The sequence below is a fragment of the Mercurialis annua genome, linkage group LG7 (assembly GCF_937616625.2).
Source record: "Mercurialis annua linkage group LG7, ddMerAnnu1.2, whole genome shotgun sequence".
Taxonomy (NCBI): Eukaryota; Viridiplantae; Streptophyta; class Magnoliopsida; order Malpighiales; family Euphorbiaceae; genus Mercurialis; species Mercurialis annua.
In genome coordinates, this window is record NC_065576.1 from 34,977,722 (window position 1) to 34,989,289 (window position 11,568).

Consider the following 11,568-nt stretch of genomic DNA (forward strand, 5'->3'; position numbering starts at 1 on the left):
GAGGCGTTCCTAAGAGGCAAATCTATAAACTGACCGTTGGAATTTTGACTCTGACAAGTTTTGAGTAGTGTGCGAACGCACACCCTAAAATTTAAGGAGTGTGCGAACGCATACACGTGGTGCACGATCGTGCACCACGTGCACAGCCCCCCGGAAAGTCGTTTTCTGGGGCTTTTCAACCATCCCGACGTGCTATAAATTCAATTATACAAAACCCGCATCTCGGTTTCTTCAAAAACGCCATAATAACATCAAAAACGTCAAATTCACTATCAATACGCTATTTCATTAAAACAGCCTACTAAACTCAAATTTCAACCATAATTCTCGACCTCTTACCTCAATTTGATGCCCGGAGATGATAGACCTTTCAATTCCGAAGAAATCGCCGCGAAAATCGCTCGAATCGGACGTCGAACAGAGAAACTGCGGCGAAACGACGGTATCGATCGAATTTTCTCTCGCCTTCTCCAGATCTTCTGTTCCTTATGATTCATATTTCTTTCTTTTATGTTTTGGTAAAAATACCACTTTGGTCCTTGTTCTTTTTGTTTATTATCATTTATCCTTTAAACTTTTCTTTTGTACGATTTAATCCATAACTAAATCGTTAAATTCTTTTATTATTACTTATACGTATTATTTATATCCAATAAATAATATGAAACTCGATATTAATACTTTCCCGTCAAAACCTACAAATTTCCATTTTCGACACAAAGTGGCTAAATTACCACTTTGGTCCCTGTACTTTATTTTGGACTTTCCTTGCCATTTTTCCTTTTAATTCCAATTCTAACTTTAGAATTGAAATATAACCTTAATTTCCTCATAATTAATTTCCCAAAATCGACCTACTTGAAATTTATTTACTTTACTTTTATCAAAAATATTTTCAATTTCGCCAACCGGACGAGCCAAAACTGGACACGTGGTCCAATTAGCTAATTAAATATTTTGAGATATTACAATTATTAACCTCCTTTGAAGAAGTACATTTCAACTAGATTGAGAGGAAACAAAATCTGGACGCCCATAGGAAGGCAAAAGCGGAAAAAAAGTCGATTCGCAAACAACCTTACTGCAGACACTAAATTGTAACAGCCTTCGGGCTCTTTTCTATCTAAGAAAAAAAAAACTTTATTCATATCCATTATATGCATATTTAATTTTTCTTTTCTTGTGCATATAATGGAAGCACTCAAAAGATTTCAAAAATATTCTTTAAAATTTCTCTCCCCATAACAAATGCACTTATTTTTAAATAGAGTTATGTGTGAAGATATCTTTAGTTGTTTCCTTAGACAATTTTTGTTTTTAAAAGTCGTAATAGGTGTTTTTCCTATTCAGATATATATTTCTTTGCAGATCCATTTAGTATTTTATTTCGAATTGTTGTTTTTTTGTCCGTTGTTTTTTACTTAAGTTTTTAGTGTGCCATTTAAAGTGTGTAATTTTTTATGCAAAAATTTAATATAGTAGGTTCTGCCACATCTTGTGGCTTTTATATATATTAGTGTCGTTTTACGGATTTCACACATGGCTCATAGTATAATGGAAGCACTCAAAAAGGCTACAAGAATATTCTTTAAGATTTATCTGCCCATAACAAATGCACTTAATTTTAAATAGAGTTGTGTGAAGATATCTTTAGTTGCTTCCTTAAGACAATTTTTGTTTTTAAAAGTCGTAATAGGTGTTTTTTCTGTTCAGATATATATTTCTTTTACAGATCCATTTAGTATTTTATTTCGAACAGTTGGTTTTTTGTCCGCTGCTTTTTACTTAAGTTTTTAGTGTGCCATTTAAAGTGTGTATTTTTTATGCAAAAATTTAATATAGTAGGTTTTGCCACATCTTGTAGCTTTTATATACATTAGTGTCGCTTTACGTGTTTCACACATGGCCCGTAGTATAACGTCAAATTATCAAATAATAATTGTAATAGTAGTTGATTAGTAATAGTTTATCTTTTTTAATATTTTAGATGATTGTTTTAATAATTTAATATTTTTAATTGATACTCAAATTTTATAATTATTAGAGAATTTAAATAGAAAATATCAAATAATAATTAAAATAATAATGTATTTAGTAGTTTATTTTATTTAGAGTTCTCTATGATTAAAAATAATTAAAATAATAGTTATTTAAAGTGCTCTATTTTGATTAAAAGAATAATTATTTAAAAATAATTAATTTTTTAAAATATTATATTTTAATTAGTACTCTAAACAATTATCTTAATATAAAAATTTATTTTAATTAGTACTCTGACTTTAATAATTTTTTAACATAATAGTTTACCTTAGTGTTATAATTTTAATAATTATTCTAATATTTTTTAAGTAATAATTATATTTTATAAAGTGAAAAAAACATTAATGTAAATGTGTGCGTTCCGTACTTATATATAAAAACAATATATATATATATATATATTATTTTTTTCTCACCTCGGTAGACACATTGTTGATTTTCCGCGTACACTGTATACAGTCCAAGCAGCCAAACTCAATTTTTATTTCATTTTGCGAATTTTAGCTATTTGTGTTTAAATTAAATATTGATAAATCATGCTTTGATCTACTAGCCACGAGTAACCTGAAAAAGACAGACAGAAGCAGAGGTCAAGTTTGAGTACCGGTGGGGGACACCGGATATTCGCTCTGATGTTCAAATAAGTATATCGAGTTAGAGAAAGAAGAAAAGAAAAAAAGAGAAAAATCGGTGAGAAAAAAAAGTACCTTTAGAGTTTACACGTAAGGTGCTTTTATAGGTTCACTCCGTGTAAACTTACCGTAGATGATTTCATCTCTTTTTGTGGACCCCTATTTTGGTTAGTTGATGTGGAAGCTTATGCTTGCGTCTCGAGCGTGGTATCAGGTAGTTGGTGCACAAGGAACATTCTCCCTTTACCCGCTTGTGTTAGTGGTCCCCAAAAGGTTGTTACTGCTGCTATCACGGTCCAACCCGATTTCAACTTGCTACTACTCATCACGTATTTCGTTATATTCCGAGATACCACAACTCCTCGTATGTCGTTTCTCTAGATCCTGTCAAGCTGGCCTGCTAGTGAGGTATCTTGATCCGACTCCCCTAATTGCTTGATTTCGTGACATCTCATCTAAATGAGGCTGCTTCGCCCCCTTCACATGTTATCACCACGTTATCAAAAATAAATAAAACAAAAATATTTAATGGAATTTTGAAAGAATTCCAATTCGAAAATCCGACTATATAGCTTTATTTTTTAATTAAAATTTAGAATTTATTTACACTACTAGAAAATTGCTTAATCGCGACGGATTTTAGCGACGGATTTAAAATCTGTCGCTAAAATGAAGATTACCGACGGATTTAGCGACAGATTTTATATGCGTCGCTAAATCCTACTAAAAATTGACGGGATTCATCCCGCCATTTTAGCGACGGAATTAAAATGGCGGGATGAATCCCGCCAAAAAAAATGCACTTTTAGCGACGGATTTTAGAATCCATCGCTAAAAGTATATCAATTAGCGACAGATAGTTTAATCCGTCGCTAATGTCTAAATTTTAGCGACGGATTAAATTATCCGTCGCTAAAAGTCCTATTTTATTAAAAAAATATTAATTAACAAAAAAATATTTATTAATTAAAAATATTTATTTATTAAAAATAAGTAATTATTAAAAATAATTAACTATTAAAAATAATTAACTATTAAAAATTAATTAATTAATTGTTTTTATTTAAAATAATTATTAAAATAATTATTTATTTAAAAAATAATTTGTATGAAAAATAATTATTTTATAATGCGGGAGTATATAAATTACGAGAGTAAATATTTTCTCATTTTAGTTATATTTAAATATAATATACATACTTATGTAATAAGAGTTTGAGTTGGTTAAGATGGAGCTACGCGCGGGGGAACTCCAAAGTTAAAGAGCTTTGGATGGGAGCAATTCAATGATGGGTGACCTACTGGGAAGTTAGGTCGATTGCGAGGATTGTTGGTGGGTGACAGTGCGTGGTCTATCGCGGGTGAGTGGGTTACGGTGGGCTATTGATTAAATAAAATTTCATTTTACGATTTTAATTAAAAAAAATATTTTTTTAATTTTAAAAAATTAGCGACGGATTAAAATCCGTCGCTAAATTCCGTCGCTAATTTTTTTAAATCCGTCGCTAATTTTTTTTTCTGTCGGTAAAAAATTTTGCGATCAGAAATCCACCGACGGACTGAGTCCGTCGGTAATCCGTCGCTAATATCAATTAGCGACGGATTTCAGGCATTTAGCGACGGAAAAATCCGTCGCTAAATGCCTGATTTCTAGTAGTGTTAGTTTTATAAAAACAAAATTAATTTTGAATAATTTAAATAAATCTTTTATAAAACAAATTTGAAAATATTTATCAAGTCAATTAAAATGTAAATTAATTTTTTTAACTAAATCAACCAAAAATTATATTCAGTCTACTTGCAATTAGTTTTAATAATTGAATATTATAAGGATGACAATATTGTGTCTTATATTCAGTTAGAATATAGTGAGACAAAGGGATTAAAATATTATATATAAATTTAAATCGGATAATCGATATTCATATGATTTGGGTAACAATATCTTGTTAGATGCCACTTATAACTTGTGGACTGAAATAGAAATTTTGAGCCCACTACCAATGCTATATGAACTTACAGGGTCGCACACTAAAAACAGACCCAAAACAGTTAGGGATTGTACAACCCAATATAATAAAATGATTAATACATAATTATATATATAATTCGTAATATATATATATATATATATATATATATATATATATGTGTGTGTGTGTGTGTGTGTGTGTGTGTGTGTGTGTGTGTGTGTGTGTGTGTGTGTGTGTGTGTAATTTTTTTTTTGTTGATAATTTGGGGACGGGGGAGCGCTTGTAGGAGGAAGCAAACCCACGACCTAACAGTTAGTTGCTTAGCGCTTATACCATTTGAGGTAAATCTCATTGGTATGTGCGTGTAATTATAAAAAGGAAATACATAAATTTAAAAGAGTTATAAAAAACGGAGTGTTTGAATTTAATTGAAAAACACGTTTTTGAGTAAACTTTAGATGCGTGTTTTCCTATAAATACACTCTTAAATTTAGAAATTTACATATGTGTTTTCGAAATTAACACAAAGCATAGTCATGACGTATTAATCATTAAATTCGTAACTGCTTTGTGAAGCAATAGTGCTAATACACAAGTATATGTTTTGGCAAAAGTCTGTTCGTGTAGATATTTGTAGAGAACGCATTTTTTAAAAACGTTTCCGATCCGAGTCAAGTTATCACCAAAATGAACCAGCTCATTCCTTCTTACATTGCTCTTTGAATTCGACATTCGCGTAAATTTTATTTATACAACTTTGTCTGTCTCTTCGAATTACATGTATGGATTTTGTTTTGGATTTTTAATAAAAAATTTAAAATTTTGTTGCGTTATGAACCTAACAAAAAGACAATAGCAAATCTCCTGGTCTAAAGCCTTTCGAGAAAGATAATTTACCTTGAAGCTTTCCATTAATCATAACTAAAAAAAGATACAATTGATATGCAATTCATGTTTGAAAATCTCATCTGATAAGAAAAGCCAATTTTAGCCATAACGGCATGATCCAGAAAACCCCATTGAAAATGGTTATAACTTTACATATATCAAGTTTCAAAATTAAATGTCCAGATTTAATTTTTCTTTTTTTGCATATAATGGAAGCACGCAAAAGGCTACTAAAATGGAGTATAATTTATCTGCCCAAAACATATGCCCTTATTTTAAAATGGAGCTATTTGAGAAGATATTTTTAATATATGGTGCACTAACTTGAGATAGGACCTATAATTGGATCCATTAATGCTCCAAAATATTAGTTTTATCTTACTTTTAGTTTTACATTGTCGCATATGTGGAGGTTTTTTTTCTCACCTCGGTAGACACATTGTTGATTTGCCGCATACACTGTATACAGTCCAAGCAGCCAAACTCAATTTCTTTTCTATTTTGTGAATTTTAGCTAGATGTCTTTAAATTAATTTAAATCTGACATAATTACATTATTTTTTATTAAAATTTAAATTAATTTCAAATAATTAAACTAATATTTAGTCTCACAGAAATAAATTTGAAAACATATAGCAAGTCATTTAAAATGTAATTTTAATATTTCAAAATTAAAAATTTAAAAGAATTTGTACACTAATTGTTCTGGTACCAAAATTACAATCCACTACAAATATACTTTATCTGGTACGGACAAATAAACTCCTATCAACCCCCTCATGAAACCCTACAAGACGACATTTGACTCCATTAAAATGTGATCCGACGACGGCCGCCTTACCGGATTCATAACTGGTGATCCGACGGCAGGGAGCGAGCCATTTATTTTGCATGTAACGGTTTTTTCTCCACGGAGGAAGCGAAAGATTTCGACTCTTCAAAGATCTCTTAGCCGCGTCGCTAATAACCTTAATAATCTTCTTCACATCTTCATTTTTTCCGACGAAAACTTTGGGCAGAGACTGCAGCAGTTTTAGATAGTTATTTGTAGGCCTTGCGATCTCGAACTCTGCGGCGAACTCGAGGTCGATGACGTAACGGATTTGAGAAGTAGGTAAAACGACGACGTCGATGAACTCGTAGCTTCCGCCGCTTGCTCCACCTGAGGTTGAGGAGTCCCATTTGGTTTTGCATACAGCTGCATTGTGCCCTAACTGTTGCAAAAACGACGTCACTTTGCGTCGGAATACAGGTTTTTGATCTCTCCATATGTATTGCATTTCCATTGCTTTTAAAACGTGGGAGAATAACAGATTCCTGTATGAATCCGTTTCGAATGATCTCAAAATAACTTCAGCTAACTCCGTAAATTCTGATTTTGAGTCAACTCGCTCAGAATCCGAGTCGTAACTGCATGAAGACCGAGTCTCATAATCTCCATCGAGGAAGCTGTGAACGAGCTCAGATAAGCAAGGTGAGTCATCGTCAATATCAGCAGATTGTTCGCTACTGGTGCTAACGTAACTGAGTTGATTCCCAACGAGTCGAGCTTTTGCGTCGTCGTCAAGCGGATCAGTGACTCGTTTTCTTCTTACAAAGCCAGACATTTTATTTTAGATTAAAAAGAAAAAAGAAACGATGAGTATTTATACAGTGGAATTTGGTTTGGAATATTCTGTAAAGAAACGTTTTTTTTATAAAAACTTTAGCGTCAGAGAGGTAGTTTCGGTTTTTGCTTTTTGAAAGTGGGATTTATAGGAAAGGGATGTACTAGATTATATTCGGATTAGGTGATTACGTGGCATAGCATATCCAACGGCACCTGGCGAGTTTATACCTAGTTAGGTGGATGGCTGTGATTCGCCCGCGGTTCGGATCTTGTTGGACGCCACGAGTTTGTCACGTGGCTTCTTCAATGGACTCTGTTGGACTAATTGGGTCAAGTTCAGGCTTTGCCTCTGCAGAAACGAAAGAGTTGGGAGGTTCAGATATTTCAAATTTGAGCAGTGATTTTTTGTAACTTGAAATTATGATTGATTAATTAATTATTTATATTAGAGAAAATTTCTGTTCAAATTAATTGCAAATTTTGAATGTAGTGTAGTTGCCGGTACAACGGGTTGTTATTTTTATAGTAAAATTGTTTTTAGTTGGTTGATGAAATTTTTTAAAAATATTATTTATCTGTTTGCTGATGACTTAATTTTAATTATAAATTAATGAATAGAAATAGCGGTTTTAATTATGTGGGATGTGGTGTTGTGACATATATGTTTGACAAGCGTATTATTTCAAGCATTTGTTGTTTGTCTTCCTGACTTAGAAGAGAGCTGAATCTCTGGAATAACAGACACGGTCCAATAACTTATGAACAAGCATAGTACAACAGAAGCTAGAAGCATCACTTCCGTTTCTGCATGTCGTTTGGCAACAAAAGATTTATAAATTTAGAAAATAATAATGAATGTAATTAAACTTACGGGTTCGTCTACGGCAGCGGAATCATTAGAAATTTATAATCATTGTAGAATCGTAACGAATTTATAATCACCAACAGTCAAGTGCTTATACTATTTGAGCTGTAACTCATGCTTTTAAATGCGAATATGTACATACATTCAAATAGCTTTTTTATATAGTCAAGAATAATCTTAAATATAAAAAAGTTATAATAAACGGGTTGGAATATCATTATGAGCGAATCTATAATTCATATCCATATTCGTGTGAATTTGTTCTAATAATTAACTTAATTTCTTTCATGGATTTGATTCATGCTCTTCTATAATTCTCAAAATTAATGTGTACTACAAATCAAAACAAACATATTATTTAAATTAATAATTCCTTGATAATTTTGAGTCAAGAACACCTCAACAAGACAATCAGACGGCAAAATCGTGCTTTCACACTTGCCTTCTATGAAGGCTACTTTACAATTTTAAAATAAACTTCCGCTTTTACTTTTTCTCAAGGATAGGAAATAGCTTATAATCTTCAAAGTTTGGTGCATGAGCGGCAGGGGGGCCAGAACGGGGGGCAGGGGCTGGGGCAGACTTCAGTCCATTATCCCTTTGTTCTTCCGCACTACTAGCTGGCTTCTTTAACTCAATTCCCTCGGCCTTTTCTTTCTCAAGTTGCGGTTTGGTCTCGCCATCATTGTTGGGGCCACCGTTAGGTCTATCAGCATTGCCTCCTCGACTATTATAAGGCCTCTCACCCCTGCCTCCACGCCCGCCAAAACGCCTTCCACCTCTGCCTCGACCCCCAACAAAAGGCCTCTCGCCATTGCCTACACTCTCGGCAGGATGTGTCTCAGCAGAACGCCCCTCGTTTTTGTCTTTATGATCACCAAAAGGCCGCCTGTCGCGCCATTGATCATGACTACGAGCATAAGCCGGTTTAAGGAATTCAATAATGCTCAATGCCTGCAACAAAATAACATATTTTTTGATTAAACCAAGTTCTTGTTGAATCAGAATAGTTTATTACACCAAACGAAATTTACCTCGCGACTTTTCTCAGCCTTGTTTTCTTTCTTCTTGCTCGTATCCTTCTCAGAATTCTGCAAACACAAGTGGAAATCATGTAAACTTACATAGTTGGTATTGAATCTGAAATAACCAATGAGACAAATTTCGTAGCTCACCTGTTTGATTGAAGCTGCATCTTCAGTTTTCTTTTCGACAAGCTGCATAGACTCGAAATCTTTATCGAGACACACCCTTCTTTGTTCACTCCTTTTAAGCGAATCCAGGGCCTTTCTCTTTTCCAATTGCAATTTTTCATACTCTCCAAGTGTCATCTTCTGCGAAAAAAAGACTAAATGTGTAAGATTTAAGTGTTTAATATGATAGCAACTTGAAATAAACAAGCTAATAAGTGTTAGCATTACATTTCTGTCATCATCTTTTTCTTGTTTCTTGTCATTCTTTGAAGGTTCAGCTTGCTTTTTATTGCTAGACTTCTTCTTGGAGCCTTTAGAATCTGTTTCTCTGCAAGGGTATGAACAATAATGTCAATAACTAATAAGATTAGATCTTAGAAATTAAACTAATAAAATTGGTTAAACAGTCTAAAGAAATTACCCTTCAACAGTCTGATTGCTCTCATTGTTAGTACCATCATTTGTTGCCTCTACTGCATCAGCACAAGGTTCCTTATTTTCCACCAAACTACCATTCTTTTCACCATCAACAACATTCTCAAGGTCCTTTCCATCAGCAGCAGCAGCAGCATTAGACATCTCATCTTCACCATCTTTCTCCTCAATGCTTCCATTGTTCAATTCAGCACCGTCTCCGTGCTCTGCCTCCTGCAGATGGTCCCCGTTCTGAGGTTCATTATCCGTTCTAATTGCCCGAATCCCATTGGCATAGCCATTGAAACCCTTTCGTTGACGACGGCCTACCTTTATCTGCCAACCCTCATTATCAACATCATCAAGATTAGCCCCTTTATTGACCATCTGATCAACAATTTTACCTCCATTATTTACACTATTCACTACATTACTTCTATTCCTATAAGGATCTCCAGAACCACCCTGATGACCATTAACACCTCCATTATAACCCCTGTTATTGTTGTGCCTATAGTATCTACCATTAGCCCCAGCAGTAGGTTTTCCGTTGCTTTCGCGCCCTTGACCATCGTTCGCACCTCTAACATTACGCTGATAGCCATTGGAATTGTTATAGCTTCCATTATTGCTGCGGTTACCTCTGTCACCATTGGAATTGCTATAGCTTCCATTATTGCTGCTATTACCTCTGTAACCATTGTTACTGTAATGCACATTACTGTTATTTTGGCCTGAATTGCCAACATGTTGTGATCTCACAACTGAAAATATCAATAACAAACATTAATCAAAATCTACACAAATTTCATGAGAACATTAAAAAAAACTTCATATAACACACATTGTCCAGTTTCCCAAAATATTAAGTTTTTCAATCAACACAGAAATTCTAACAACAAAATATTATACACAAACCAATATATTAAGAAGACCCAAAGCATTAAGAATTCATCTGTACATTGCTAAACAAACAAGTGAATAAATTAATAAAATTATTATACACATGAAAAAACATAGAAAAACAAATTCTTTAGATTAAAAATTGATTACCTAAACAAAAAAGCTTTCATAATCTAAACAGAAAAGACCTTAGATATGAGAGATTCTTTAAGCATAATTGCACGCGATTACAGATTAACATAAATAAATAACAGATTCGCAAAAAAAATTATAAAAGAATAATACTTTAAAACATTAAAAAAACAACTAAATCAAAATTTTATTCCGAAAGCATTACCATCGGCAGGAACAACAAGGCGTTTCGCTCTCATATCCACACGACTATTCGAAACAGTTCCCTCATTCTTCTCCACCACCTTTTGCGCTGGTTTCTCATTCTTTACCACCACAGCCGCCTTTACGGCAGACTTGGCCGCCTCGACGAGGGCGGAAGCATCCTCGTCCCCTTCCAATAATGCGAACAAGTTAACCATATTATTAGCAGTTTACTTTGGTGTACGTATATGTCTAGGTTTTAGGTTCGGACAACTTGAGACGACGGAGAAACCCTAACGAAACTCACTCAAAGAGGAGGGTAATACTTGCCATGGTATTGTAAGTTTAGGGCAAAAAAACTAGGGTTGAAAATCTGAGTTTCTGAAAATAGGGAAGCGTGTGTGAGGTTATATAGGGAAGTAACTTGGAGTCCAAGGCAGTGAAGTTAGGTATTGGCGTAATTCTTGGGAATTACCCTCGTTTGATTACCCTAGCTGTTTGTATTGGATTTGGTTTAAAACAGTAAATATTTTACATTGACTAAAAATCTATCCTATATGAGCTATGTTTCACTGTATACACATACATGAGATTTATATGTGAATCTACTTGAATGTACTAGAACTTTCCTAGTTAAATCGGAAAAGTTGTAACTTTTTAATTCTAATGGAATTACTAATTAAGAAATAAACGAACAAAGAACCAAGTCAAAGCTACGTTTTTTTTTTTTTAATTT

At 33.4% G+C, this 11,568-nt stretch overlaps 2 protein-coding genes across 2 annotated transcripts; both read right to left on the reverse strand.

Moving 5' to 3' along the window:
* Positions 1-6,273: 6,273 nt before the first annotated feature.
* Positions 6,274-7,140, reverse strand: LOC126657086 (uncharacterized). The gene has a single exon (XM_050351711.1). It carries the CDS (start codon positions 7,138-7,140, stop codon positions 6,274-6,276), a length of 867 nt encoding a protein of 288 aa, XP_050207668.1.
* A 1,198-nt stretch (positions 7,141-8,338) lies between these two features.
* LOC126654787 (uncharacterized) lies at positions 8,339-11,222 on the reverse strand. The gene is made up of 6 exons (XM_050348766.2): positions 10,855-11,222; positions 9,622-10,378; positions 9,429-9,528; positions 9,183-9,341; positions 9,042-9,098; positions 8,339-8,961 (listed from the first exon to the last, which is right to left on the reverse strand). Exons 1-6 carry the CDS (start codon positions 11,048-11,050, stop codon positions 8,494-8,496), a joined length of 1,737 nt encoding a protein of 578 aa, XP_050204723.1. The 5' UTR covers positions 11,051-11,222; the 3' UTR covers positions 8,339-8,493.
* Between the last annotated feature and the right edge of the window lie 346 nt (positions 11,223-11,568).

What these genes read in the sequence shown, in the direction of transcription:
- LOC126657086 (XM_050351711.1), bottom strand. Translation starts at nt 7,140, where the DNA reads ATGTCTGGCTTTGTAAGAAGAAAACGAGTCACTGATCCGCTTGACGAC.
- LOC126654787 (XM_050348766.2), bottom strand. Translation starts at nt 11,050, where the DNA reads ATGGTTAACTTGTTCGCATTATTGGAAGGGGACGAGGATGCTTCCGCC. An exon ending in AGCAATCAGACTGTTGAAGG is followed by an intron (nt 9,529 to 9,621) that starts GTAATTTCTTTA and finishes ATACCCTTGCAG; the next exon opens with AGAAACAGATTCTAAAGGCT. An exon ending in ATGCAGCTTCAATCAAACAG is followed by an intron (nt 9,099 to 9,182) that starts GTGAGCTACGAA and finishes TTGTGTTTGCAG; the next exon opens with AATTCTGAGAAGGATACGAG.